General features: G+C 40.2%; 1 protein-coding gene across 6 annotated transcripts; it reads right to left on the reverse strand.

The window, feature by feature from the left end:
- Window positions 1–164: 164 nt before the first annotated feature.
- LOC116939373 (inositol 1,4,5-triphosphate receptor associated 2) lies at window positions 165–23,382 on the reverse strand. Of its 6 annotated transcripts, none has more exons than XM_032947634.2 (18): window positions 23,277–23,382; window positions 18,293–18,492; window positions 17,516–17,971; window positions 16,356–16,466; window positions 15,521–15,698; window positions 15,086–15,156; window positions 14,496–14,571; window positions 13,534–13,692; window positions 12,741–12,858; window positions 12,018–12,068; window positions 11,136–11,213; window positions 8,330–8,386; window positions 6,927–6,989; window positions 6,652–6,716; window positions 5,344–5,434; window positions 3,301–3,490; window positions 2,371–2,515; window positions 165–1,199 (listed from the first exon to the last, which is right to left on the reverse strand). In XM_032947634.2, exons 2-18 carry the CDS (start codon window positions 18,447–18,449, stop codon window positions 971–973), a joined length of 2,295 nt encoding a protein of 764 aa, XP_032803525.2. In that variant the 5' UTR covers window positions 18,450–18,492; window positions 23,277–23,382; the 3' UTR covers window positions 165–970. The 6 variants fall into 6 exon arrangements, with proteins under 6 accessions (XP_032803525.2, XP_075921255.1, XP_075921256.1 ...); XM_076065140.1 differs by lacking the exon at window positions 23,277–23,382 and adding an exon at window positions 22,581–22,686; XM_076065141.1 differs by lacking the exon at window positions 23,277–23,382 and adding an exon at window positions 22,305–22,566.
- Window positions 23,383–23,441: the final 59 nt, after the last annotated feature.

Genomic DNA, 23,441 nt, shown 5'->3' on the forward strand with positions numbered 1-23,441 from the left:
GATCAAAGAAGAGCTGGCGCCAGGATTGACCTTAGGTCAAAATTGTAAATGACCCTTCACCTCAATGAGATCACGTGGTAGCAAAGGTTATCATTTCATTGCAAGCATATATCTGAGGCCACACTTAAGCAATCACTTGCATCAATATTACATTTCAATAAATATTTTGTTGCTTAAGAATGCTTTATTTGTCAAATTGTAAATAACGACAAACACTTCTTTAAACTAGCTCTAGGTGTTACTTTTAAGAAGCTAAACACATTAACAGGGCAAACAAATTCACCACTCTAGACATATACATACAAAAGCTTCAGTAAAAAAGACATACTAAACAATTCAAATACAACTTTTATTTGCATTTAATATTCTAGTTTGGCCATATTAATCAGTTAAAAAGTGCTAACCTGTAACTGGACATTTGTATGCTCTAAGCATCATATAAATTCAGCAGGAGGTAACTACGGCGACGATTGTTATGTTTTGAACAAGAAATAAAAGCACGGCACTGTGTATCTCTGTATACCTACACGTCTGTGCATGTATCTGTGTCACCCTGTGTGTATCTCCATGTCTCTGTATGGTCGTGTCTTTCTAAGTATTTCCGTGTATTATCTCCATGTCTCCCTGTGTCCATTTCCATGCGTGTGCATCTCTGACTCGATGCATGTGTACCTCTGCCTGTGAGCAGTAACGTCGTGTCTCAGTGTATATTTCCATGTCTCTGCGTGAATCTCAGCATCCATGTCCATATCTCTGCGCGAGTCTCCACGGGGCAATTTCTCATGGTTGCTTGGGGAAAGGTTTCATGGACTGTTTTCAAATTCACAATTTCTGTGACCACCATAACCTCCCTAGGCAATGCTATAGCAATAAACAATTAAAAAGTAAAATATTACAGTTCAGATTATGAGTTGGTGAGAAGTGAGGCTCTAAGGACTCTGCCAAAAGATTCTGAAGTTCAAGGGACCCTCTAAATAGGTGGCCGGCGCACATATTGGAAGTCTGTATATGGCCATATCAAAGTTTCTACACTGGCATAGGCAGAGTCATGTTCAACAGTTGGCACAAATGTGTGTGGGAAGGTAGTGATGGCACCGATTAGCCCAAGTGTGGTGAGCATCAGTAAAAAGGCAGGTACGATTACTCTAAAGATTTTGTTACATGGCTTTACGTCCCGTACACCATCGTGGATCTGTTGACTGCACACAAGCAAACGCGCACACACCCAATGGTTACACAACATCCTGTCAATCACTCAGTGTGATTTACAGCTTTTTAGGTAAAGTACTTTTATTATATTAAAGCCAATCCAACCAAATCAATATTATTGTGAAATATTATTGTAACTTCATCTTTCTGCCATCATTGCAAGCTTAATTGAAAAACCCCAAAATAGGTTGGCCTTTTTCCCCAATTTATTCCAATTGAGTTAGACACAATGTCGCACCTCCGATTAGCACGGTTGGCTACATACGGTGCGAAAGAAGTTCAACATACATACTGCACAGACTAACACTACCACTACCCATAGACCCAACACTGCACCTCCGATTAGCACAGTTGGGTACGTAGAGTGCAAAAGAAGTTCAACATACATACATTTCACGAGACAAGGAATACATTTGGAACTATCGCACAACAGTGAGCTCTAAGTGGGTGCAGAAGAGGTTTTTAAACAGGATTTCTTCTTTAAAAAAATCCTATTCATCCTTACACAAGAGGGTACGTGTTCCTACACACTGTTACGAGATTTGTGTTTGTGGCAGGACAGCCAAACTTCTATTTTAAATCATTGAGATAAAATTTTGGCAAATTAAGTGCAAAACCAAATTTTTATGTTTTTTTGTGCTGTTTTTATCTCCATGTCTCTCTTGAGCTGAGACGATTAAGATGCTACATGTGAGAACCCAGGTTTACTATCCGTGGCAGAAACCCGGATTTAAATCCAGCATCTCAATTATGCCGTCTCAGTGCTCGGACCTCTGAACAACCTGAAAACCTCAAGCCTAAACTTTTAAAGACAAAGTATACGATTTTAAATTTGTCCATTAGATGGCATGCCACTACCACGAAGCCAAACATAGGCATATATTTCAGTAATACATCTGCATAAGTGTTTATTAAATAAAACGTTCATGCAAATGAAGGCACTAAATACAATGAGTAGGGACATGTACAATGCATTGGAGGGCTATTGATCATTCAAAATAAGCTTCATGTAGAAATAGGCGAGTTAACCGCAATACCCAGTTCGAACAAAAAGGTTACATGGGTTGAAATTGATATTTCCGGATGGGAAGACTGAGACTTTGACAGGTTACATTTACAGCTGAGGCTGCCTTCTTAGGTGCAGTGCATGCAGATATTTACCTGTGGAGCGGAGTTGAATATAGGGACATGTTATCAAGTATAACATTTGGCACGCTGGGTAACTCCATCGCATCGGCACTGCTGCCACTGCAGCTTGTCAAGTTGCTGGACATATCCACAAGGAATGTAGAGTGCTCTCGTGTGGCTGCAAAGGAACATAATTATATTTGTTTAGAGACATTTTTAAATGGATGACACAAAAGTATGCTAAGATATAAAAAAATTGCAAAGCTGCAATACATTGTAAACAAAGCAAGCAATACAGTTTATTCTTAATATTAACTAATGTTATTGAACCTTGCATAGGTCTTAACATAAAATAACAAGTCATTGAAATTAATTAAAAAAAACGAAATTTGTCACTGACAGGAAAGGAAGGTTTTGAAAATTTGAGCATCTGGTCTTCTTCTGGGAAATAGTATAACAATATTTGCACAATACTTTATTCTATAATAAGTATATTAATGCTGTTGCAGATTTAGAAAAAAACACATTCTATAAATTTAAGTGAATGCTTACTGCAAACATCATTACTAGGTTGGCTGTGTTAGTCGGGCACACACGTGATACCCAGTGATGCTCCTGCCACTCTCGCCAGCACAACTGTCTGCCAGCTCATTCTACATGTGTTACGGGAGTGACAGGATGCGCGAGAGGGCAGACTCCCATCGCAAATTCGGCCCCCATATCGCTCTAGTTCACAGTGCCACTAACACCACCTGCTGTACAAAGAGGAATTAGGTTCAGATTTTCTTTGATATCAATTTACACAAAGGTGCTCATGACCAGGATCATGTATTATGGGATATCACGGTAGTGTGGATGTAAATTATTTAAGGATACACATATCACGAGGCACACCAGATAGCTTTATAAATTCAAAATGGAAATGCTGAAAATACATTAAAAATGTACGGTACACAGAGTTACCAGTCTCTTTTCCAAGATCACCATCGGTTTGGGTAGAAACTGCCTGTTCAGCCTGAGTGGTAGTAGCCTGCACCGCTTCAACTTGGCACGCACTCTTACCCACCATGTCTGTGCCGGTCTCTGACAACCGTGTCTTCACATGAAGTATATCAGCGTGGCTGTTAATCATATTATTCTGCAGCCGACAAATCTGTCACACACAAAAACCGTGGGCACAATACGCATATAGCTCTCAAATGTGTTCTCAGATTGTACAGTGTGCTGCTCAGTGCGATGTCTGACTTTTGAGCTCCCGGCACATGGACTAAATCTGTCCGGTGATCTGTGTAGAAAACCTATATAGTACAATGGTCAGATCGTTAAGGCTACTGCATCATTTCTGGATGGAGAAAACTTATTGGCATCCATGCATTGTTTTACCCATGGTGCAATTCATAATTACATGACACCATACAAGGCCAATATTAAAATCATATAACACGGATTCAAATTTGTAATAAAAAAACGACACTGCACCTTCTTTATAACACACTAATACACATGTTTTCTGGCAGTAAAACAGTTAGATCCAGTATAAGCTGGAACTAACTGTATAAGCTGACATTCAAATTAATTCTATCAACATTTTATCATCACACAACATTTTACCATGCATACGGTTGTCATGTCCACAGCCTCTCCATGTCAAGTATTAATTGGGCAAGAGGTCACCAGAAAAATACTGAATATGTGCCACACTTATCACTTCCTTCCTTCTGCCAGATACTACAAGTGTTATATAGGCGACACTCTGCTTCCAAGTGTGCTGTTTGCCATATCCCACTTTCTGGTATGAGGCCTTTCCTTTGGCTGCTGACCCCTGGGTGCCTGCATAAGTGTCCCACCCAATGCAACCCCCACTTCCCGATTACTTCTAGAATGTCTCCTTGACTGAACGCTTAATAGGTACACGCTTATATTTATTTCTGAGGGTTTATAGAGTTACTAGTTCATAAAGCCTGTCTTCGCCAGGTGAAAGTTTTCAATAAATATAATTAATCTGACATGATTTGTTACAATTTTTATCTCCGATCAGACATTAACTACTCCAAAAATGGTATTTTTCCGCAAAAAACACAAAAATTGTTGACTTGATTCAACTGCTTGTATTTAAAGACGTACCCATCGGAAACCGCTCAATTTAAAGATTCCTGTAGTTTTTTTTTTATTAGAAAGGAGAAATATGTATGAACTTAATATTCTATGAGGGGAAACTCATATCTTTTACAGTTTTCGAACTATTCAGATTTTAACATCATAAAATGTGTAGTTTTTCATTAAAAACCACTTTAATCCGAAATATCTCAAAAAAATAAAATATAGAACAATGGTTCTAGCTTTAATTTATTTTCTGTTTAACGCTCTATCAAACGAAAAAAAAATCTCGTATTTTTTACGGTTTCTAAGTGACGCGCAGACACGTTTATAGTGTACGTAAAATTGAGATTTGGGGGTATTAAAATATAAAATCTCAGTTTGTCAGTTTTCTTGTTATTTGTATCCTAAGAGTTACCTATGTACCAAATTTCAGCTTCCTACCTTGTCGGGAAATACCCTCGAGGTTTTTGAGAGAGATTAAGGTTTTATTTATATAGATAAGGATGAACGGAGGGTTGGCCAGCCTTGACCTCTCCACCCATAGCTCTCAGTCTATATCTTACTCCCCAACTCAGTCAATTTTCAAGCAATGCAAGTAGATTCACAAAGGCTCACACAAGCTCTGTTTAGCTGGCACTACCACTGGCAGATGTTGATGTGCATACATAAATACATTGTTGAATAAACATCAGCAAAACAAGTGTGTTAATGATCAGGTCCGTATGGGTCTTTCACCTCACTGCCCAATCGCCTTAAGGCCTAATTATTCCAGGCTCGACTCCCCTGTCCCCATCACCTCATAGCTCCAGGTCCAATCACCAAGGCCACATTGCCCAGACTACTAATTTAGGCCTATCCATGGAAGAGGCAATATCATATTCAAATATATTATACATTGTTGCGTACCTTCTCAGCCTGTGTAATCTCCATGTCAATGGAATTGCACATCAGTATTGTTTGGGATAGGTCGGGGCTCTCACAATTGTTTTTAGTGTGCCTATAACACACAACACAGGATACATCATACATAAACCATTAGAAGGACTGAATAAAAGCACAGGAGTTGAAGAATTTCTCAAAATAAGCAGCCATGAAGGACATTAACAATTGAGTAAAACATTTTGCGGCAGATGTTCGTTCATAAGTAAAGCATATTTACTGCTACCCGAAAGAGAAAATAGTTATGGTTTTCAAATCAGTAAATTAATAGAAACCTTCAACAACTAATGTATTATACATCTGTAAAGGTTTGATTATAGACCCTGTGGGTATGTTTTCTCTGTGAGGAATGCCTTACGGTCCCCGAGACCCAAGATCAAGTTAAAACTGGCAGAGACAAAGTCATGAGCTGGGAGAAAAGTGACTCGTGAGACACTTTCTGCAAATCACATTCTGCTCAATTCTTGGGTACATTTTGCTTCCGTTCCACCTGAAGTAATTGTAGGATGCAATGTATGGTGCACGACCGGTAACCAGTCCCAATTCAGAAGCACAGCACAGGAATTAAGCTATCGTGTTGTCATGAGGAAAAGGTATTTTCTACATCCGTGTTCTTCACTATTTCATAAGACATCAGTGTGAGGGCCACCACAGATTTGAAACCATTGGGGTTTGACAGCATGTCAGGGGCCGAACTAAAGGCCACCAGGCCCACGGGCCTTGAAATGAAGAACGATCTACATTAACATCTGGAGTTGATCAATCAGGTGCAAAACCGAATGGCACACAAGTAGGAGTGTATGTACGTAAGTGTGCGTCGAATAGTCATAATGTTTAGCATTTTTGTTTTGCCATTCCACAATGTGTGGACTGGTTCCACAAAGTGAGGAATTGTTCACAGGGGCAGTGCAGTTGTGCTGCTCATATATTCAGACACACATGAGTCTGTACGAACTGGAATTTCTTAGCAACAATAGTAATATAGTAGCAATTGAGAAATGTGTGATATCTTTTAAAAAAATAATTCCTGTGAAATATTAATGGCCATAATTTGGTGGTTGCTTCATGTCTCCTAAAATAGTCAATAAATTACAATCGTTGCAAAAACCATAAGCTAATAATCTAGACACTGAATCCCTTATTTACTCAATAAGCCAGTACGATCCATTATTTTACATGTATTAAACTGGACTGGCCAAAAGCAGGATCAACATTGGTGTCAATGTGACGCTGATTTACTTGGAACCGACAAAGAGATGACAGCAGTGTACTTACATCGCGACCTTCTCCTGCAAATCTAGGTTCTGTGCCTCAAGGCAGCTTTTACCAGCACGCAAACTCTACCGTGACAAACACATCCAGACACACGATCACAATACTCAATGAGTGATGGATGAATGAAACACAATGTCACTTAATCATCTGGTGCTGCAAAAATATACACTCGCATGGTGCTGCATTTTCATTAGTCGAATGGGTGGGAGGCATTGTGTGTGGTGCTGTGCCTTGTAGAAAGTTGCATTTAATAAGTTAGAACAGGCATGGCTTACCTCAATGATGCAGTTGTATTCACTCACTGTTTCCATCATTTCCTTTAGGTGGTTGTTTCTTTGCTGAAAGTACATTTTTGCAAAACAACTTATCGTTGATGATGAACGCTTATGAACCATTGGTCATTCGGTACGAGGTATTGCCAAGGTAAATTACATTTGACTAAAAAACGACAGACTTTCCATATGTGAACAAAGAATCATAAGAACTGTATGGATTAGGACTGTCAAAGATCTGTCAATAACGACCAAATAACTTGGCTAAAAATAATCCTCCGTAATAATGTAGCACATTGAAGGCAAGCATAGGATGAACGCGTACATATGTGAACCTCCTAAGGCCAAAGGGCTGAACTTATAGATCGCAGTACACCACATGGGTGCTTACATCCATCGTGCAAACCCTTTGAGTACTTAGGATTTCTCCCATATGCAGAATACGTTGAATGCTTTCCAACTAAGGTTAAAAGCATTAATGCATGAGCTCTCCCTGTCTGTCTAAAATGGGGGGGGAGGACAATAATTAATGTATCCTATCAAAGTGATCCAAGGAATGGTCAAATCTTGGAAGACAAAAATACAAGCACTTTTAAGGATTCACCGATTCACCTTGGCATCTGTGCCATAACGGCAGAAGCTCACACCTCCCCTTTCCCATGATGTCATCATTACACGTGATGTAATCACGACACAGGTCAGGCACAATGTGACATCTCGTTGTGCAGCTTAAAATGTAAAGTTATTATCAATAATCGGGGATTGAACTCTGATCGCTCTGTTCACAGCACTGTGCATTAGTCACTTCAGCACCACCCCATCATGATATATATACAGGGTGGTCCGTAAGTCTGGAACCATAGTGAAAAATAACTAATCTATATGTTTTCGTTTCTGCAGGCCTAAGATGTCTCCAAGTAAGGAAGAAATAGTCCAGATAATAATATTCATAGGAAACCGGAGTCAGAGGGAAGTCGCTGTTGAATTTAACAGACTGCATCCAGACCGTGAGCCAATAACACAAGATTTGTTACAAAGTTTAGGGAAACGGGATCCATACAAGGTAAACCACGCAGTGGACCTGCGAGGAGATCCACCGACGATGACACAGCCACAGCACATTATTCACGCATATAACCATTACCCCTGATACTATTTACCGTGTGCTTGCTGCCTGTGTATCTCGTCTGGAGTTGTGTATCGGGAACAATGGTGGACACATTGAGCACGTTCTGTTAATAAAAGCGTTATTATTGCCTTTTTTGTATTATTTTTCCTATGATTCCAGACTTATGGGACACCCTGTATTGTAACAAAGTCAAATAGCCATGAGTTTAGTCAGAGATAAAACGACTCCATACAAACCGACTTATATGGTGTGGTGTGAATAAAAGTGTAAAATTTACCTCAAATAAAAGGTTGTTTCTCTCAGCAGCGACTGCTTCCAACTCTTGAAGCTGTTTCTGTGAATGACAAAGGTATTATTTCATAGTAAAGTTGTGTAGAAGTGACCTTGCCGAGCAGAGCATGGTAGATAAAATAATTTATAGATATTTAAAAAATAGATATGCATTGCTTGCAACAAGACTGCTCCACTGGTTTTAGCAATCATCAACAATTACTGTCCATAATACGGAAATACTTGACTTGACGCTTTCGTGACTGCATGAATCCATTCTCTTTGGTTCTTTTGGTAAAATCACGTAGTGTCAAATCAAATTAATCACGACATTTTGGGCGCAACACAAGCGTCCATCATCAGGTGGGAAAGCATGGTCTACTGCTGAGGCAGACTGTTTTAAAAAAAGATTTTAAATGAGTGTAGCCCAAGAGTCATAAAAAAGTGGTCGGGGCTAGTGATGTTAATGTGAGAAATGAGCATGTAACTGTAAGATAGGAGAGCGGCCTCCTCGACGAGGGCACGGAAGTGGCTATGTTAATGTGACAGCAGCAGATGTGAGTGTAAATGCGATCGGTATTACATTGTTATCGCGGCATCTCTTGAGAAAGGTTAGCGACTCGATCGGGTGAGCCTTCTTGTCTCGCAGTCTGTTAAAAGCTCTAACAGATGTGTGGAAACCCTCCCCGTAGAGGCGGTTCAATCTTGATTTGAAGCTTTCGTGACTGCAGGATACTCTTTGGTTCTTTCGGTAAAGTCACGTAGATATAACATAAAATAAATCACGACTTCCGTGCCCTCGTCGAGGAGGCTGCTCTCCTATCTTACAGTTACATGATAATTTCTCACATTAACATCACTAGCCCCGGCCACTTCTTTATGACCCTTGGGCTACACTCATTTAAAACCTTTTAAAACGTTCTGCCTCAGCAGCAGATCAAGCTTTCCCACCTGATGACGGACGCTTGTGTTGCGCCCGAAACGCCGTGATTTATTTTATTTTATACCTACGTGACTTTACCGAAAGAACCAAAGAGTATGGATTCCTGCGGTCACGAAAGCTTCAAATGAAGATTGAACCGCCTCTACGGGGAGGGTTTCCACACATCTGTTAGAGCTTTTAACAGACTGCGAGACAAGAAGGCTCACCTGATCGAGTCGCTAACCTTTCTCAAGAGATGCCGCGATAACAAGGTAATACCGATCGCATTTACACTCACATCTGCTGCTGTCACATTAACACAGCCACTTCCGTGCCCTCATCGAGGAGGCCGCTCTCCGATCTTACAGTTACATGATAATTTCTCACATTAACATCACTAGCCCCGCCCACTTCTTTATGACCCTTGGGCTACACTCATTTCAAACCTTTTAAAATAGTCTCTCTCTCTCTCTCTATGCCTCTCTCTTAGATCTCTCATGCTCACATGTCCTTTGCATTGCACTCTCATGCCTTTAGATTGCACTCTCATGCTCACATGCCCTTTGGATTGCACCCTTTGGGTTGCATTCTTATGCCTTTGGATTGCACGACTCTTCGATTTTACATTAACATGCTAATCTCTCACGTCAACATAGCCACTTCCGTGTCCTCGTCGTGGAGGCCGCTTTGGATTGCACCACTCTTCGATTTCACATTAACATCATGGTAATCTCTCACATGAACATAGCCACTTCCGTGTCCTCGTCGTGGAGGCCGCTTTGGATTGCACCACTCTTCGATTTCACATTAACATCATGGTAATCTCTCACATTAACATAGCCACTTCCGTGCCCTCGTCGTGGAGGCCGCTCTCCTATCTTACAGTTACATGCTCATTTCTCACATTAACATCACTAGCCCCGCCCACTTCTTTATGACCCTTGGGCTACACTAATTTCAAACCTTTTAAAACAGTCTGCCTCAGCAGCAGACCATGCTTTCCCACCTGATGATGGACGCTTGTGTTGCACCCGAAACGTCGTGATTTATTTTATTTTATACCTACGTGACTTTACCGAAAGAACCAAAGAGTACGTAAATACTGTAACATTTAATACATAAATTTTGATTTAAAGCTTTCGTGACTGCAGGGATTCATATTCTTGGTTCTTTCGGTAAGGTCACGTAGAAGGGAAACAATAAAATAATGAAAATATAAAACATTAAAATTCTCACGACGTTTCAACTGCAACACAAGCAATCATCATCAGGTGTGAAATTTTTCTTGCTACGGTTTTCACACCTGATGATGATTGCTTGTGTTGCAGTCGAAACGTCGTGAGAATTTTAATGTTTTATATTTTGATAATTTTATTGTTTCCCTTCTACGTGACTTTACCGAAAGAACCAAGAAAATGTAATACATAATTACAACTCAAGACTAGTTTTATAAACTCATCTCTCTACATCACACCATGAAAACTGTGTTTCTCGTACCCATTGCTGCTAAAATCCATAGCTCGTTACCCTCCTATGTATTCCAACCGTATTAACAACTGCAGGCATTAACAGGGAGTTATCCAACACAAAGCAAAACAAGTTGGCTACATATGCGATCACTTCAGATGCTGAAAAAGAGTATTGTTGAGTGGCCCTTTCAGAATGTGGTTCTAAAGACATTATTCTAGCGGAGTTTCGGGCCATTTATATAAAGCCCATGGCAACTTTGAATTGGGTATACATTAATGTCATTAAAAGTAAATGCCTGAATCTCCATGAAATTTACACGTTGAAAAAATAAACAGTGCAAGGTATTTCTTATGCAAGTGAGCATTACAGTATTTTAACGGCTTAGTGTTTATCTAACAATTTAATATATTATTTTACTTACTTTGATATCTTCCATTGTTATTCCAGACTCAATTTCTTGTTTACAGAGAAAGTCATTTTCTGATCTTAGCTTCACGACCTAGTGAGGAATATGAAAACTGAAAATTAAACATTTTAAGGAATATATACTGGAAAAAAGACATTATTTGGAAAGGTAGCTGATTAGTAGTTCAGGCACTGCACACAGAGACAGCTCCTCTGAGATTGTAGAGTCATTCTGTAAAGTATGTTGGTAGGTGGCCACTGAGATCGAATACAGGCAGCCACTGGTGATTCAACAGGATTCTCCAGTATATCAAAAGTTGATGTTAACATGGTACCTAATGACTTCCAAAAAAATAATTAAATGTCGTTTTTCCAGTTAATTTGGCAACTTTCCAGCTTTGAGAAGCATTACAAAAGTCCATTTGTAATGCAAGAATGTCTCAAGAGCAGTTTGAGCAGGACGGTGCAGCACCCAGAAAATGGGTAAATAAAACACAAAAATAATCTTAACCGGTGCAAACCGTAGGTGTTTATATTTTCCAAGGACGACATTTTAAAATAAAACACATAGGCTTTAAAATTATAATTATATTTAAAAACTGCAAATGTATTATAATTCATCTTTTGACAGCAGGATAGGTGGTGAATGGCACAAGATAAACAAATTAAAGTTATATTCTTAGCTCTTTCGGTAAAGTCACGTTGAAGGGAAACGTGACTTTACCGAAAGAGCTAAGAATATGAATTACTGCAGTCACGAAAGCTTTAAATCAAAATTAAAGTTAATACTAGTGCTTGGCGGACGGTATTAAACCCATTAAAAAGCCACCCACAGGATCAGTAGAAGACAACCACAGAAATTCAACGACTGCAACAGAATGTCGTCAATGTACGTTACCTCATCCTGAAGAGTAGTCATGTTGCTAGTTAGCTGCAGGTTGTCTTTTTTCTGCAAAAGAGGAGTCAAGTTGAGAAACAGAATGAACACTGAAGGAACATTAAAAATCGATATTTGTTTTGGTTAATCACAGTAGTCTTGCATATAAATACAAGCATATGCGGAACTTTTACGCATATGCTACAATTCGCGAAAACGCATGAATAAATATACTCAGACGCCGGAGCATAGACTGCCGTGACAAGTGATGTTATCAAGCCCATACTGTACAAAATAGAGTGATGTGGACAACACCATTCATACCAATCTATTTATCTTTCCCAGTTCAGATGCTGACACATTTTAGGCTGAGTTAACCTACTCGAGGCACAGACCACTTGCCACTGGTGTTTTAATTCAGGGCTAATTATTAAACTCAAGCAACAAAGGGCAAAGCATAAAGTCTAGTGAGGGAGTGAGCAAATTAGTAACTATAAACTCAGAAGGGAGGAAATACTAAGAGGTTGCACCAAAGATCAGAAAAAATACCACAAAAATTCAAGAATAGCGATCCAAATTATTATCAGATATAAAATGGGACCAGATGTCAATATTTACCGTGTCATTTTATTACAATGAGTGCCAAAAAAGATGTATTTACATTATATTGTAACGGCCTGAGGAGATAACAGTATGACAACAAAAATCGTGAGAACGCACAAGAGAGTGAAGCCCTATGCTTACAAGTTGCTTGTTCAGGACATTGGTATGGGCATGTTCCTCCTCCACCTTAGCCAAGGAACGCTTTAGCTCCTCAATTTCATCTTTGAGTGACTCGTCTCGTTGCAACAGCACCTGTGAACTGGAAGCATAGTAGCCATGTAAACCCACATATAGAAGCGGTGGTGCACGTCGCTACCCCAGTTTGATTTCTGGCCATGGCGACTATCAGTGGCGAGTGACATCTGTAAGAGTCCTGCTCTCCTTCCGCGCACACCCCACTGCCAAGGCGATTCTGGTGAGGTCAACTACATGTCTGGCCGCCATTGCCTTCCCGTTGCATACGTATGCTGATACACCATACCATGCATTGTATTTAAGTAGTTGACCCAAGGAAGGTTACAGGCCAGACTGTGTCCAAATAATAATTTATATTCTTGTAGTGCGCACAACCAACTATCTAACGTGGATCACTGCAGCAGTTTTGTTAGCATTGCAGTAGCCAAAATGCCACCACTTTCCATTCTTATACATACATACACACACTTGCATCCTTACATACGGTGTTATAGATATAAATAGTTTTCAACCAAATTTTGGTTGAATTGTAATACATTCAATAAATGCCTTTTGATGAAAAAAAATCAGTTTCAGGCTCCTTTTATGCTGGCTGACACAGCCTTTTTTTATCATATTAAATAATTGCACATATGCACACAATTACACAAAGCCGTTGAAAAATGTACGAACCATCAACAGACCAAAGGTCACATAATAATGCTGCTGTGGGTTATTTTTAAGTATTTAAAACACCCACCTGCGTAGCTGCATGCTGAGGGTGTCTATCTGTTCAACAAGCTTCGCATTGAGTTCATCAGCCATTTCCCGCGAGCCCTTCAACTTCATATTATCTTCCAAAAGCCGCATGTGGGTGTGCTGAAGGTCCGCTATGCAGCTGATCAGATCTGATGTCTCTCTGTCACCCATGAACAAAAAACGCAGAGCTTCATCAACTTCAACTTGAAATTACATACTGTACTGCTTTGCCCGCAGGTCTTGTTTACCACCACCACCACCACCACCTCCTCCATATTCCACTGGTCTGGCTTAAAGTAGGATCAGAGCTATTAATTATGATTGTACTCTTTGAATTTGTATACTGTCAAAAATCAGTCTTTTAGTCCAGTTGACGATTTAACTATCCCTGAAACTAAATGACTTGATCCCAGCTGCCTGGGTTTGTACAGTTTAATTTCTCCCAAAACAAATGGCACTCCTAATGGGCATAACATTTCACTCGGTAAGAGTAATAATACACACAAACGGTGGTTTATAAACAAATGGCAGATAAAGATGCTGATAATCAACAGAGAACACCATACGATTGAATCTTGCTATTAAAACGGCACGCGGCCCAATTCAAATTGAATCTCATGGGCAGCTCAAGATGTTTTGTGTAAAAAAAAGAGAATCAGAGTTATACTGTGTGGAGGTTTGACTTACTTCGACTAGCACTATGCAATTGTACGACAGAGTATAACCCAATATATTATCACTGTGGTCTGTTGCTGATGACTAGCTTGTGAGAATTAAACATGCTGGGACATATCTCCGCATGGGTGGCCACCCCAGCGCTCAAATCAAGGACATCAGCAGGACTGGCACAGCTTCTGTCATGTGTATTAGACCTCTAAGCCAATCAGTCATTAGATTAATGTGTGTTTTTATGAAATCATATTTTGCCTGTCATTAAATCTCAAGCACTGCAGTCTCACTTACAAATCCATGCGGGAAATATCCCCACCCAGAGCCTCTAGACTTCCAACCGTTATACTCAGCATGCTGGCTTTCTGGCCTGTAAAGAAAAACGTGTCATATTTGTGCCTCTCAAAAAATATACGTAACATTTTTTGTTCTCACAATCATGTATTGAAGATCACGAAATGGAATTACACATACACAAACATGAGATAATAAAGTAGAGCTATGGCTGTTAAGACCTATTTACAGTGTTTAAAAATATACACATAGTATTGCATCCAGCTGGGAGGTATGTGGGCAGAATGCTTGATTCAAATATCATAAAATCGCAAAGTACTCATGTCAGGGGTTGACTTGGCCCATCATTCCTCCAGAGTAGATAAACTATGCACCGCTGTGTAGGAAGTCAATAGCATAATCCTTTAGAGATACTGGCCCCACCACAGAAATGTAGAATTTACATTGGTAGCTCAGTGATGCCAATGAACATCAGCACTTTGAGCAGGAAGCCACTTTGAATCATGTGAAGACTTATTTTTCTATAATCTGCATATAAAAAATATGGTTATTATAGATATCATAACTCCAAAGACTGGACCTTCACTTACTGGGCTCAGCCAAGACAAATTCTGGGACATCCACAGGTTTCAGCTCATCCTGTGTCTCCACATCGTCCGCTCTGTAACAGAGATGTTTTAAAGACAAAATTAACTTCCAAATTCCACATATATGTGCACTCACAATGTAAAAATATTGTTGTTTCATCATTCTTACAAAGCTATTAATAACAATACTTGTTAACTCTTATATTATTGATGGCTTTCATTGTTCATAATTATTATATATGCAAACAACTTCAAGTGTTGCCTTCCAAGCAAGGCTGCATTTCTTCTCTCAAGCTTTTGCCACGCAATACTGTGGGTATCATCTTCAAGAGTTTGGACAAGTAAAACCTCACCACCTATATTTGATAAAAGTACGGTTTTTTTCAATTGTGAAAACATTTTACATTGTTCCATGTGTTAAGACAAAAAAAATCGTACTTTGTGCGACGATGTTCAATCCACTCGCACATTATGGCCTGATAGGTGTCCATGTCAATGGAAAGGTCTCTTCTCTCAGGGTCAAGCATGGTGTGGAGCTCTTGCAGCCCACTGTCCTCTGAACCACAGCTTATTGTGAGCTGCACAAACTCAATTATTTTTGCCACTGCAACATGACCTAATGGAACATTGCAGAGAAAAGAATACGGTAGTTATATTTGTTATGGAATCGTCGAGAGAGTACATGCAACAAAGCATAGCATGTTCACTTATTCACACAAGTCAAGTAACTTTAATTAGAAAAAATATTTTCAAAAAATATTCTACAGCCAGCAAAGTTGTATTATTTGTTTTGTATGCAGCTTCACATTCTTTCATTTGTCTGTCTGAAATGCCTGACTCGCATTTCTTATCTTAAATCTACATTCCATCCATATTCTTCATATGCATTCCCTCCTTCTGTCGTCTCCACTATTCTTCATAGAGTATTTCTCTCCTGGACTCTTACATTCATTTTCCCCTTCGGCTTAAATGTTCTCTTTCAGTATTATCTTACTACCCCTAGAATTTTTGTTGTAACGTTCTTACCCGCCCCGACTGGACATCTGTGAAAAAGAGCTTTATAACTCTTCGAATTCCTCCAGTATAAATAAATATTCTTCTTCTGATTGAGACAACACTGATAAAGTACTTCAGTCATCCTTAGAATGAAACATAGTATTTCTGCATTGTGATTTCAGTGCAAGCTCCAACACCACAGGACCAACACAACCAATCCAACATTATTCTATAACACTGTTAAATATCTACCAACAGAACTACACTTGCGTCATACCAGTACTTTCTGTGTCACAAGTCTTGAAGATGGTATTCAAGAGATTCTCCTCCGAAATGAAGCCAATTTCACTTGAGACCACACTATCTTCAGACGATCCATCCAAACTCTCTGCAAAGACAAACAAAAAAAACACCATAATTGCTTTTTTACCCTTTTATCTGGCAACAAAACTGACACCTTTTTTACAAGGAGTCATGTTTGCATTGACCACAATACCTGAGGTCGGAATGCAAACAAAAAACCATAACTCTGATAATGTATGCACTGTCCTTGAAATTGATTGGTCCACACCCGAGACAGCTTTCCTTAGAAGCCTAGTCTCACATGGTGTTGGACCAGATGACGCCAAAAGGCGCAAAGGTGTCAGTTTTGTTGCCGGATACAAAGGGTAAAAAAAACAATTATCATATTTTGCTACTGGCAAAGGAGGTTCCAATGGTGTCAAATTAACTTTATAATAGGTATTATACTATGGAAATATGACAGGCTAATGTTGCACAACGATCCATTCAATTAAAAGAGAAATTGGATATTGGCTGACATGTATGGGGGACAAAATTGTATGTGATGCTTTGAAACCACTGGGACATTTAATACGCTTGACATGAACAGTTTCCCATTAGCACATATTACGAAGGTATCGAATCTCTAGTTTCTCAAATATATACTATTGTTTAAAATGTAAAGAAGGTAAATATGTATCAATTTAAGACTACATAATGGAATCATGGGAAGTCAAGCCACAAATAGCCACTGAATGGTAGCAGGAGTAATACGTCCACTGTTCAGTAAACTCTCAAGGAAGCCCATGCTGCAGATCAGTGATAATATATTGAGAAAACAATCCTTTCTGAAATAACCAAGTGATTTTTTTAGTTTGCTTCACAGAAACATTTGAACATGCTTTGTTTGAACACTGAGGAAAGGTTTCATGATAGGTACACACCAGCACGCAACCCTATATATACAGTATTAAACACATTAAAGCGACTGAACAGTGTTATAAGCATTGCATATACAGTACATTATAACTACAATATAAAAAAAAATGCCTTAAACAAATTATTGTAATTAAGTGGCAAGCAAACATTAAATTGCGAAAAAAACATCCACAAGTTGTGATATGTGACTTGCATAAAACAGGCTGTTAATCTGACCTGATTTGGCAGGATTTTCAGGAGAAAAATACGAACCATCGAGGCTGGCAACTGGGCTGCAGGCCTCCAGATGGTCTGGCTCGGGCCTCAGAATTCCTTTACAAAGACCACGCACCGTCGGCGACTTTACTGATTGCGAGCGCTGGCACACAGCGGGCCTGTCAACACCTGCTGTGTCGTTGTCTTCTTCATCGACCACTGGTGTAGAGCAACCTTGTCTTTTTGGTAGCTGTACCATTTTGCTGTCCATGACATGCATTGTACCATCAAATCGCCTGGAACTGGTATTTGTCTCCACCGGGACATTTGGACTGGAGAAGATTATGAGGTCGCCTGTTGGATGTGACTCATCATTCCACTGATAATGTTGGTAATTATGGCGTTGGGTGTAATTTGGATTGATGACCGGTGTACCCTGCATTCGCAGCAGAGACTCCAGGTTTCGCCGTACACTGCCTGGAATACAAAGAGTGCAGTACCATGACCACAATTAGAATGAAAATAAACCCATGGAGCTTCTTACAGTTGTGGATGTTATAAATGCACTAAACACAAAATACAATCTTACACTATGGCCGAGAGCTGGCCACGAATTTGGTTCTAAAAGAATAAACTTTACAATGACAATTTAAGTGCCAAAAATAACTGGGAACAATATTCCTGTCTGGCAAGAAAACTCTATGGACCAATCCAAAATAAAATGCACATTTTCATTAGTTTTGATAAACGCTGTTTATGTAAACCACATAGGACATCTGCATATGTGAATACAAATACCTCCTTGGCATTCATAGTTGCGAGACTGGTACTTGGGGATGTGTGTGATGGGGTTGCTTCCATGTTCTCGCAAGTTGATGGTGTTAATCTTCCGGCGGATGCTCTCCACTGGATTGTGTCTCTTGGCAATTTGACTCTCTTTTGACAAACCAGACATGTTTGCCGATTTAGAAACTGCTCATAAAGGGTCCATTAGACACCTGGAATAACATACATTCCACAAATGGTAAATTCGCAATTAATCACAACCCAGTCACCATGGCTCCTGCAAACTTGAATACACACAAAAAAATTATATCGTTAATTAAAAAAAGTACTCTATTTTAAAGTCAACAAGAGAAAGGAATGTATTTGTTTCCACGTCACTTCATTAGTATGTCACACCACTATTGGTAAGACCCGAAACACGTTTGCCAGTCATTTTCATGGGAGACCCATACACAATCAGGGTGTGTGTGTCCCTTTTAAGGGCCCATTCATGTGGCAACATTTCCAGTGGTGCGTTGTTTAGCTATGTGTTTGCGTTACTGCCTGTACGGACCATTACCATGGGCACACAGATGAACGAATATTAGGGGCAAATACAGTACATATAATGTGAATATGAAGCAAAAAAAATGGTGATATTGCATTGGCAGCGTGCAAAAGTAACAAACATTCCACACATTCGTCAATAGCACTTCCCAAACAAGGACATTTTATATGTGAATCATTGTACAATTGTTGAGCAGCGTATGAGAGGCAGCTTAATCCTGCACAACGCTTTGTACCATCATTCGCTGTGGACATAAACAACACACCAGATAAGCAACGTGACTCCTTCATATATCTGTCAAGCAACGTTAAGAGCTTAAAACGCAAGCATCCAAACTGAGCTCACGTCCAACTTACACAAACCTCACAGCCAGTCGTCACACTTTTCAATCGAGGTTACTTCTGGTGGCACATCCAACCCCCAAAATGGGCCATGAACAACATCGTGGGCCCTACAACGAAGCGTGCCCACACACCAAACTTAGGCGGTAAGTGTACATATACAGTGGTACCTCGGAGATCGAACGCCCCACAACTCGAACAATTCGATGATCGAACACGGTTTTGGAACGAATTAAGTTCGATCTCCGAGGTACCACTGTACCCGAGCCTATAGACCTGTACACACTTTAGGTGTGTACAGGTACCACGACACTTAGGTCTACAAGATACAGGACACAGCGAGCTCTATCCACAGCTAGATACGTGTCTCCAGGGGCCAAGAACCTTTGTCACAACAGCGCAAACACAACTCGGATCTCCACGCTACAAACGCCTATATATATTTTTTTGGTACGAGAACATACATATAGGGTATGCGTTTAATTGTTTTAGGGTAAATTTAAAGTTTCAACCCGCAGTGTTGCATCGTTTCAAAAGCGCTTGGCCTGCAACCCCCAATTCTTGGGTGGGCACGGCCACCAAACGCCTGCAACCAATACTCCCGTTGTACTCTACCTTCTATGATCTCCCACGTCCACTGCTCCCCGCTACTTCCACTAAACAAGCACCGAGTGAGCCAGGAGTGGTGAAGTATGGTCAACTGAGGGCGGCCCACGACGAGCAAGCAACGTGAGCACGGCTTGCATGGGGAGTTGGGCCTCATCCAGCAGTCGAGAATTGACGATCGTCGTCAACCGATTTGGTTGGCAATGCTCATGCATAAGCAGCGCTGCGTAAAGTTTACCTCACGTTTTACGTATACAAGGTTGTTATTAAACGTTCTACATCGTTACAGTCACATAGAGCTCACGGACAAGGGATTGTTTACTGAGCTAATGGGTGGTGCAAGCGGTCACCACGGCACAATTCACGTTAATATCCCCGCTCCAGGTTTAACACGAAATAAAAATACCTCCTTAAACAAGACAAAAAAAATACATTTACGACGAGATTACTTTACCTGCAAAGTTTCTCCGAACGCAAAACTCCCGCGAAACGCACGGCCAATGATCGGGCCACACTACGCAAGGGCGACGCCCCGCCCATAACTCGAGTTATCAACTTCCATCATGATCATTAACTTCCATAATCATTGATCATCATCCATCATCATTGATCATCATCCATCATCATTGATCATCATCCATCATCATTGATCATTGATCATCATCTTCCATCATCATAATAATTGATCATCATTCATCATCATCCATCATCATCATTGATCATCATCTTCCACCATCATAATAATTGATCATCATCATAATAATTGATCATCATCTTCCATAATCATAATCATTGATCATCATCATAATAATTGATCATCATTGATCATCATCATTGATCATCATCTTCCGTCATCATAATCATTAATCATCATCATTCATAATCATTCATCATCCATCATCATCATTATTATCTTCCATCATAATCATTGATCATCATCTTCCATAATCATAATCATTGACCATCATCATAATAATTGATCATCATTCATCATCATCATTGATCATCATCTTCCATCATCATAATCATTAATCATCATCATTCATAATCATTCATCATCCATCATCATCATTATTATCTTCAATCATCATCATTGATCATCATCTTCCATCATCATAATAATTAATCATCATTCATACTCATTCATCATCCATCATCATCCATTATCATCATCATCATCATCCATTATCATCATCTTCCATCATCATCATTGATCATCATCTTCCATAATCATTGATCATCATTGATCATCATCCATCGTCATCATTCATCATCTTCCATCATCATCATCATCATCCATCATTATCGTCCATCATCATCCAGCCATCATTGAAACCCTTTTATTTTATCAGGTAAGGCCCACTGAGTTATATAGCTCTTGTTCAGAAGCGGCCTGGCCACAAATGATAGCTTAACGAAGTGGCTTATCATCATCATGTGAAAATATATAGCAGCTAACTACTCTAAACGCGTGATGTTGATTCTAAATGTAGAGGGGAAAACCGGAGGATCTGGAGACAAATCGACGCCACCAAATATACAGCAGGCGTAAAAGTCGGGATCGAACCCATGTACTGTTGTATACCAGGCGAGGTAGTTCAACATCTCCTAGCCACCGTGGTGCCCAAAATCTCATCGTTATCATCGGCCATGGTTAATCCACTGCTGACTGAATGGCTTCCCAAGCAAGGGCCACCTCTCACGATCACCACCTAGCACCTGAACTGATTCAATGTCAGTTACTCCATCGCTCCACCAGACGCGTTCCATTCCTTTGGCTGCCACTCCATTATTATTATTATTCACCATCATCCATCCCTTAATGTAGCCACGACGTACTCCTAACCAAGCCATACTTTACAATCCTTGTGTTTGAATGATGTCGTTAACCTACGCGCGCAACATTCAAGAATCCGCACGTGTCCTCCTCCACTTGAACTCTAGATGCTCAGTGTATCAGGAGTGTTTAAATCTAATTAAATGCATCTGAGATTGGTGGAACACATGTAGAGGCTATGAATTCATTATACTGTACGGCACTGCATTTCTGGTAGATTATAATTACTGTATCAATTATTAGTTTATCATTAAAGCTTCTCTCATTATTTTGGAGGATATCTATACACCCCGTGAAGTATATTTTTCATGGTTAGTTTTCACTCCACCAAGTGGCGTCGTGACTGCATTATTCAGCTCAGGTGGTGCGACAATCGGTCAGGTGGTGGCCCAAATATTTGATTTGTCTCGCACGGTAGCACCAGGACTATAGAAATAAATGTAAACCGCGTTTTAAATAAGTTTGTGTTCTGTTACACTGTTTAACACGTAGGCTTTCGCGACCGATATCATCCATAATACATGTTTGTTTTGGGTTGGATCGCGTAAATATATAAATGTGTCGTTAAACCCGCCACCACCCTGCACAGCCAATTAGTAAGGTTTGTCACGTAAACAGAACGTGCCAATTCGTTACTAGTACAGCACACAAGTTGCGTTGGAGAGCAAATCCACAAAACTCACAATCTTTTACCACTGTTGTTGAAAACTTATCTCTCGGTGGTTGTCAAGAGGGCCCCAACTCGTAGCTTTGGCCACCAGGTGGGGCCAAAGGCACCTTGCCTGCCTGCCTGCCCCACGCTCGTTCCGCGGATGACTCCACCACACCACGGCAATTCGACGACCACGATTCGGGGTCGCGATGTCATTGTGAGCAACAACAGACTATGAGCTGCGTGTTGCCATTGTGGATATGTGGTGAATGTGGCAACTCGAGTGGATGCATGGTGCACATTAAAACAGCAACTACCTGCAACGGTGACAGACGTTCCAACGTCTTCATTTGTATTGGCCACGTAATACTCACGACTAACGGCGCGAGTGCTGACCGTTGGATATTACAAAACAAACAGTTTTTGTTGTTGTTGTTGTAAATAACGGTAAGTTACTCAACTACATTTTGATTCGAATAAGCCGAGTTAACATTTCCACACGTACGAGAAATCCAGTGATCTACGTCTTAACTGCATGGATGTAAGGGTCCATGTCTGAGATATTCGCATGAAGTTTTAGGCAATTAAGAACGGGTGATGTTGCCAACAGTTGTTTATATTTAAGAATTACTGCCCGCTCATTTTGCCCACCAAGAACGAGACGTGAGTTTTGGTTATTTCCTGTTGGTAATTTGCTGATCTTGCATACGTAACTAAATATACACTGATGATGCCTTTCCACGGCTATGAATCAGACGAACAAGCCATGCTGGTCCATCCTTGCAACAGCCCAGTATTGCCACAATAATGCTTTAAAGATCCACCACGTGGCTCTGTCACTTCAGCCTCCTTTCACCCTTTTCCACACCATCCCTGCCTTGCTTCCACAGCTACCGGGAAGCATTCGTGGTAATTTAAAACAAGATTTACAGTACACGTATGCTTGAAATGACGTTATGCTATTCGAAAAAATAATATACTATTACTTTTGTAACTGGAATGAATGAGCACACCTTTTTTCCTTCCGTGTTGAATCTATACCAGCATCAGGTTCTGAGGGTGGCCCGGGTACGTGGCCCAGCATAACCGGTGAAACAACCCTGTTGGTGCTGGCTTGTTTGAGTAAAGCTGTTGTGAGATTCCGGGCTGACCCAACTTAACCGGTTCGTACACCAGAC

Source organism: Petromyzon marinus, chromosome 6 (genome assembly GCF_048934315.1).
Source record: "Petromyzon marinus isolate PM22_M1 ecotype Great Lakes invasive population chromosome 6, UKy_Petmar_22M1.pri1.0, whole genome shotgun sequence".
Taxonomy (NCBI): Eukaryota; Metazoa; Chordata; class Hyperoartia; order Petromyzontiformes; family Petromyzontidae; genus Petromyzon; species Petromyzon marinus.

What these genes read in the sequence shown, in the direction of transcription:
- LOC116939373 (XM_032947634.2), bottom strand. Translation starts at nt 18,449, where the DNA reads ATGTCTGGTTTGTCAAAAGAGAGTCAAATTGCCAAGAGACACAATCCA. An exon ending in ATGTCCTGAACAAGCAACTT is followed by an intron (nt 12,069 to 12,740) that starts GTAAGCATAGGG and finishes CCTCTTTTGCAG; the next exon opens with AAAAAAGACAACCTGCAGCT. An exon ending in TTGCAGGAGAAGGTCGCGAT is followed by an intron (nt 5,435 to 6,651) that starts GTAAGTACACTG and finishes TGTGTGTTATAG; the next exon opens with GCACACTAAAAACAATTGTG.